The 8,050-nt window shown below is 37.9% G+C and overlaps 1 protein-coding gene across 1 annotated transcript; it reads left to right on the top strand.

Moving 5' to 3' along the window:
• Positions 1-19: 19 nt before the first annotated feature.
• On the top strand, positions 20-8,050 carry LOC120561090 (type-2 ice-structuring protein-like). The gene is made up of 9 exons (XM_039804045.1): positions 20-83; positions 184-341; positions 432-516; positions 834-875; positions 977-1,030; positions 1,134-1,240; positions 2,369-2,503; positions 2,599-2,725; positions 4,864-8,050. The coding sequence occupies exons 1-9, from the start codon at positions 20-22 to the stop codon at positions 4,938-4,940; spliced, it is 849 nt and encodes a 282-aa protein (XP_039659979.1). The 3' UTR covers positions 4,941-8,050.

The following is an 8,050-nucleotide window of genomic DNA, read 5'->3' on the forward strand; positions in this document are numbered from 1 at the left end:
TCATGTCTGTGTCTTCTGAATGGACCTTGAGTCTGGCAATAAAGTTGATGATGATGATGATGATGATGATGATGATGATGTTTGTATTGAGCACCTGTCAGATGAGCAAACTGTGAGGTTGAATCAGGGCGTTGTTGGGTTAACGCCGTCACTAGATAAATACCAGCGAAGTTAATAAATGAGTCCTTTTTTATTTGCATTTCGTTCTGGCATGGCCTCAGGTCCTGACTATTACATGTAGGCGGATATATAAACACTGGATTTTCTCTTGTTCAGCACCAGGAAGGCTGAAGCCACACACTGACACTGAGATAGACGAAGAGAAGATCATTCTGAAACAGGTTTGCTGAAAGACTCTAGTATCATCCCATTTCTTAGTCGTGCACTCATTGTAGAAGTATTAATTACACGTGTGTCTCTCTTTATGAAAGGTTACCATCATCCTTAACAACTCCGCCATGAAGATGCTGACTGTGTGTGCACTTCTGTGTGCAATGGTGGCTCTGACTGGAGCTTGTGAGTATTTACTGTGGTAGAGCGTAATTTACTAAAGTAAATGTACATGAGAACGCTTTTTGAAGTATTTGTAGCCTACTTTACTTTCATTTCTAATTTCTAATCTACTTATCATTTCTAAATGAAATATTTTACTTTTGACTGCACTACATATCTGACAGGTACAGTTACTGTTTACTTTACAGAATATTTTACATATAATACATATGGTGAGCTAATAACATAATGTCCCTATCCTGTCTTACTTATTTATTTATTTTTAAACAATCATACTGGTTTTTAAAGGTCCTCTTTATCTATCTATCTATCTATTACAGATCCAGGCATTTTGAAGGCAACTCAAAATCCAATTCCAACAGGTTGGTGGATATATACTGTGTATACAGTATATGATAAAATACATAAAAAAGCAGATGTCTCAAGTCACTAACTGCTATGTTAAATTGTGTAACTCATACAGACACAGATACGACTACTACGACTATTACTACGACTCCAAATTTGCCTGTAACAGGTTGGTGGAAATATTTACAATATACAATACAAACTGCACATACAGTACTGTATGTGTTCCTGCAACTCAATATTACCTTATCTTCTGTGTTTGTCTTCACCAGAGGACCCTTTTGGTGGCTGGAGGCCATATTGTCCTGACGGTTGGACAATGTTCAACACTCGTTGTCTCCTCTACGTTCCAAAGAATATGACTTGGGCTCAAGCTGAGGTAATCAGGATGATTTTTTTATTCAGTGGTTAAGGAAGCATGCAGATATTTTACTTCAGTAAAAGTAACATACCACCCTGTAAAAAAAACAACACACAATTTAAAGTCCTGCTAATTTAAAGTATGTATCAGCTTAATTTGGTCAAATTACTCCTTGCAGTGCAGTAAAATGTTCCCTGTCAGTGTTTATTCTATCTGATGTTTCTGGGTTAATATTTCTGCTGCATTAATGTGTATGTTGCATTTTACTGCTGTAGATGTTTAAGGTTGTGCTCATAAGTCTTTTATATGCTGTTGGGTAGTTTAATCTACAGCAATGCATCATGTTCTATAAGATCATCATATGATTGTAGCGTCGCTGTCTTGTGAGAACCACGTATCTCTAAAAAGTATTCAAACTTTTCATGGTTTCCCAGCCCTGTTTTCAGCTCTGTGACGATGCATTTTCCAGCTGATCCAAGAGGCTTTTTTAAAGACTTTATTTAGCTTAAGAAGTAAAATTACCTCAAAAGACAAAGCAACACTTCATCCTTTAGTTTATCACAAATGTTCAACATGGAGATACACTGTTTTCACTGGACAGGAAGAGGATGAAAAACATATGAAAAGATACTAAAGCGGTCAGGCAGCAGAAAATGGAAATATTAAAGTAAAGTACACATAGGCGTAATTTACAGGGAGTCCATTCTATGCTTCTTCCAAAGTTTTTTGTCGCTTTTTTCAAGGTTTTTGTCGGACAATTTGCAGAAAGGGTTTGGGCTTTTTCTGACATTTGTCACCTTTTGACATTGAGGTTTTTTTTTGACAATTCTTTCGAGATTTTGTCTCTTTTTTTGAGTTGTTTTGCTAAGATTTTTTGTCCCGGGACTTCCGTAGATAGTTGGAGATCTCAACCCCCTCCCCAATGTTGAACCCAAAGTTAGGCCCTTGAACGTACAAGTACCTCGAATTTGTACAGTAGATCTTGTTGTTTTTAATCATATATTTTATCTGGACAAAATTATGATTAAATCATCAGAGCTCGAGGCACACCACTGAAACAGAACCGAGCTAGCAATGAACTTAGTTGCATTCCACCACTGTGTTAGCTGCACATTTGGTTAATTGGTCTGTTTATCTCCACTGTAGCAACACTGCAGGTACATGACTGGAAATCTTGCATCTGTAATCAACACTGAGTACTCTGACCAGATTCAAAAGGTGTTGCAGAGTGCCGGTCAAAAGTCTAAACAGATATGGGTTGGAGGCTATAATACACCAGAGGTATGTCCTTCATCATTACACCAGGTCTGACAGTGTTTTTTAAACAGCATTTTATTAAATAATGTTAATTCAAACAAATATTCTGTGCCTCACAGCGTTCTTGGTCCTGGACCGATCCTTATTTATTTCACGGATTTCATGACTGGTGTATCCACTCCGATGTGGAGCCCGAGAACCCCACTGTGGAGTCCAAGAACCACTGTCTACAAATAACCTTTGAAGGTAAAGCAATCAGCATAATGTGTGAGTGGCGTCATTTTCCCTGAAATATTTACATAGTGTCTGTCTAGCCCTACATGGTGATGGATCATTTGACCGCTTCGGTAGAATCGGTAGATCATACCTGCCAACATTTGGTTTTCAAAATCCGGGAGATTTGTACGGGGGCATGGCACACACTGTTATGTGTACTCTAATGTTAAGTGTATTATTTACATTGCAATATAAATGAAAACATAACTTAATTTATTAATATAAGGGAACATGCCTGCCACACTCGCAGTAAAGTTGTCACAAAACGCAAAAGGAACATTTTTCTGTGCTACCAACATTGTTGTGCGCTTGCGACTTACAATGACTTTCAAAGATGCATAACAGCTAAAAGTGTATGTACTATACAGGATGTACCCTATTATACTTCATCGACAGGAATTGATAGGTCAAACAGCTACCCACAAATAGTCTATTATAAACAAAGCATCAGGCTGTCTTTGAGATTTCACATGAACAACGGTTAAAGTTACTCAGGCTACCGAAGAATACCATAATTCTTCCGTTCAATTGGGCCTAAGCGATACACCCCAAGCTTCTATGCTTAATAAACAGCCATGTATATCGGCTCTTCCAGTCTCTCCACTGCTGGCTGTTCCAATTTAACGGGAGAGAGAAGCAAGAGGAGTTAGAATCGTGACCTGGGCCTGTGACGAGCTGTTACCACCACCTTCAGCCAGAGAGGACATTATTTATTCAGCTTCTTCTTGCGTTGTCACCCCGGCGGGAGGTCTGCCAAAAGGGCTTACAGCAGCTGAATCGGTTGTGCTATTAACATCATCGCTAGTCCAACACAATTTCTTAGTAGAACCAAAATGAATTAAACTGCATTGTTTTCTTTTTGCCATGGCTATATGATGCTGCAGAATAGATTTCAAGGACCGATTAATGGCCTCCAACGTTTATATTTTTTCTACGAATATTTGAGTTAACATGCATAGATATACAGGTATATTAGTATATATATATATATATATATATATATATATATATATATATATATATATATATATATATATATATATATATTTAACAATTGAATTTGCACCGCAATGCGGCCACACCTTGATGCTCTTGACAAGAATAGCATGTATAGTTATTTTTATTGATGTGAAAAAGTTTTAAATCGCCATCATGCATGAATGAATGATATTTTTGCAATAGTATACATAATATTCCACGATGATCACATTACAGAAAACTGAGATTGCACGTCTAAATGACACATTGTCAATATTTTTAGAGACCCCCCAAAATTTCACAAATCACGTTTTCAGGGGAGCCCACGTCTTATTAAGGGGAGCCGATCTCCCCCTAGCTCCCCCGTAGTTCGCACCCTGATTATGGGAAACATAACTGGAGTGTTGGCAGGTATACGGTAGATTCAGGTGTGAAGTTGCAACATCGTTGCATTTTTCATTTGGTTTGGTTAGGGTTCACACTACACTTTGTCAAACACCAAACATAGTAAACATGTGTCACACAGTCGAAACGGTCACTGGTCTATCAGACAGAAAATCTGAGTGAAACTTGCCGACACTTCCAGTCTCAGAAATAATTAAATTTATAACGTCTTAGGTTTTCTGGTTTTGCTTCAGTGTTTCTAATATTTTAGAAGAAGGCAAACAATATCAGCAGCTGACAGACGGCGAGTGAAGGAGGGATAAGTCTATGACTGATGAGAGATTGATTGTGTTGGTATTACACAGACGACAAGCGATGTATGGTCATAAGTTAGGGAGTTAGGGATTTGAAAAGTTATCATCCCTCAAGTCATCCATTAATTGTGTGCAAGGTTGAAACGACAGTCTAGTAAATGCACTGTTTTTGGTTCGGTTTGGGTCAGATCACATTCTCACCTAAAGTGAATCAAACTCTGGTGCACTTTGAAGCAAACTGAGACCCCCGTTTTCAAGCGGACCAGAGTTCGGTTGGTTGGTCCACACCAGAGTTTGAATGAGCTTTCACACCATCCCAAACAAACTGGTCTATCCAATGAAACGCCCCAGGGTTTGATTCAAAACAGACTGTGTGACAGCAACCTAAGTTTGTGCTGCACTTACTGACTCCTGTGTTTTTGGTACTTACAGAAAATGCGTCAGGATGCTTGGACGACATGCAGTGTGATGCTGAGCTCCCCTCAGTCTGCAGCATTATCATCATGTGAATCCTGGGCTGAAAAAGAGGCAAGATCCATCTGTATCTTACAGCTTTATTTCTTTTCTCTTGCTTTAATGCTTCTTAAGGAACGAAGTCAACTGACCCAAAGAGGAGCTGAATTGTCTCTTAGAGTCTGTTTACACTTGGTTAAAATGAAGTAATCCGAGGACAAGTTAACAGCTGAGATACATCGCTGTTCACATCTGTGTCTATCATGCATCTCCAGCTGACCACTTGTGTTCACATTTCTTTTCTGCCTACATCACTGCCAAAGGTATATATATATATATATATATATATATATATATATATATATATATATATATATATATTAACATATATACATGCACACACACACATATATATACGTGTATATATCATGTATATATATAGCTGTGGCAGTGACGTAGGCAGAAACGAAATGTGAATGTAGCTGATTAGCCTAAGGCATGGTCTAAAACTCTTTATACAGATTTTTCTAGATGTCAATGGGAGAAATGAATGGGAAATTTACTTCAGGATCCCAAGGCCTCTCGTAGGAGGGGCGAAGCAATTGAGCTCTATTGTGTTCAAATTTCGTTTCTGCCTACGTCACTGCTACAGCTATATATATATATATATATATATATATATATATATATATATATATATACTGTATATATCGCTGTCAGCTGAATCAAACACATCTCCTTCCAAATGGCAAAACTATGGACTATCACCAACAATTTGTCCAATTCATTGTAAAATGGGCCAGTTATAGAGGGTTGTCACACTGTCACCGCAACAACAACCTGTCCTGCATTGATAACGTATTTTCCTGTTAATGCCTTGTCAGGGACACATCAGGGCGCATTAGCGTTTACACTACAGAAAAAATGTGGTCAAATGCGTCACAGACCACCTCGGCAAGTGGTTTGAGTGATCGGATCACAATGCATCTTGGTTTAACACTGTCCACTCGTGATCTGATCGCCCAAGACACATTTTATAAAACACAGCGTAACCAGGATCTTATATCTCATGACTTTAAAAAAGAGCAGACCGAATGCTTTTAGCACAACTTTAGTCTGCTTTAGTAACAGACTGGCAATTACTCAAGTGGAAATATGGAAAATGATCCTGAATTCGATACGAGACAACAAAAAACATTTGACACCCGATTTTGAGAGAGTAAACTATCATAAAAAGCGATGAGGCAGCATTTATTTGTTAACAGCCAACTACTAAAAACAACAATTTTTTTTATCTATACAGTTTTGATGAGTTGCCTGTAGAGCATTTAGCTGTAATTTGTGTTTTTCTGCAGCCTAAGAGACATGTAAACACAAAGTTTGATTCAATCAGAGAGTTGATGATGTGTTTCGGCGGTGTTGGCCTGAGGAGGTGAGGACAATGGCGGACACATTTGAATACATACCCAGTTCCGGCCATGGACGGACAGTCAAACTGTGGACTTCTGAACAACACAGACATTTAAAACGACCCCTCCTTCTTCTTCAGTGACATTTTGCAGAAGTACACAAGCTCTGAATTCTAGCTGCTGGATGAAAACCCGACCTCACTGAACATTCCCTCACAGTACTAAACCTGAAACATGAGCTTTTTTTTTTCAAATAAGAAAAGTTGGGTTCCTTTTGTTGGCTTGAACAGATGTGGTTATTAAATACTACACCTGTGTTTAACTCTGATTTATTTTCAGACAGTAAACCTTTGTTTCTTCTCTCATTGTAGCGTTATAGATAATTGAGATCAGATTGTGTTGTTGGACATGGACATGGTTTAAATTGAAAGACTTGTTGGAGATTCCACAGTAACTCTTTGTAGCTTTAAAGTGAACAAACTTTAAACAAACCGTTTTGGAGACTCAAATTCCTGTTTCTTTTAATTCGGAGCGAGGCAGAAGGGGTCATGTAGAAAATGTAGTGTGTATGCGCAAAATAATAAACTGTGGTCTCAAATTATAAAATCATGCTTTTAGGCCAAACATTAAATGGTACGGTTTAATATTTTTATAGACAGAATCTGAAGTAATTTGTTTTCTGATGGATGCAGGTGTCACTGAGAGTCAACACATTCAGAGTCAACACTGTTCACATTCAAGCAAGCTTTATTAATGCTATAATGCAGATTGATAACATGAGATATGAGCTCGGCTATATACAGCTCTGCAGGTACGTGTGGTTGTCGAGAACAAGTACACACACTGTGTGGATATACACTCTATACAGCATTCACCAACAAAAAGACACATTAGTTTGTAAGTCTGAGCAGGATTTACATCAGCATCTCATTTTGTCTCCATCTTGTGGTATTTTTGGTTAAATTCAGTTTGGGGACATAAAATGTAAAAACAATCTGAAAAACCTGACTTCATTTCGACTAAAATAATCTGGTTCATTTGTTTTACGACAGATCTAATAATCAGTTTTTGCTTTAACCAGGTTATAATTGAATTGATTACGTCACGTGCAACTTAAACTTCATTCTTCTGTAGCGCTCCCCGTTTCGTCCGTTTGTGTTCATTTTCAAGCTTATATGAGTTCATCTCAGTAGCTGCAAGAAACAAAAGAACAACAAAATCAATCACTAATTGATCATTAAACCTACATTGTGTAATTGTTTGAGTTGATTCTTAGCAAAAAAAACTTTGTTCTTTCACAAATATGTGCTCATTCATGTGTAATTACTTCCCCCAACTAATCAATGTATTCTCGTAAGCGTTAGAGAATTTTTGTGTTTTACAATCATTCAGAATACATACGAGCGAGTCGCTGGAATGACGGCCGGCATGTTGTGCCTCCATCTTTAAAATACATCAGCCAAAGAGGGACATACCTCCGCCTTTTGCCCTTTTACACTCAGTTGCACCATGACGAATGCCAGGGGGAGATTACAGGCAAAGCATCAAGACTAAAGTTAATATTGGAATATAGCAGTTAAAACGTGATCGGAATGGGAGGGGCTAGAAAGTAATATTCAGTTGGTTGTCATATACTATTTCACCGCTAGATGGGAGGAATTATTAAACAATGTAGCTTTAAAGATTGGCAGATGATGTTAGATACTAGGTTGAAAATATATTATCAGTTCTCTCTTTTCTGTCATATTGAAAGGAAC

Source organism: Perca fluviatilis, chromosome 6 (genome assembly GCF_010015445.1).
Source record: "Perca fluviatilis chromosome 6, GENO_Pfluv_1.0, whole genome shotgun sequence".
Taxonomy (NCBI): Eukaryota; Metazoa; Chordata; class Actinopteri; order Perciformes; family Percidae; genus Perca; species Perca fluviatilis.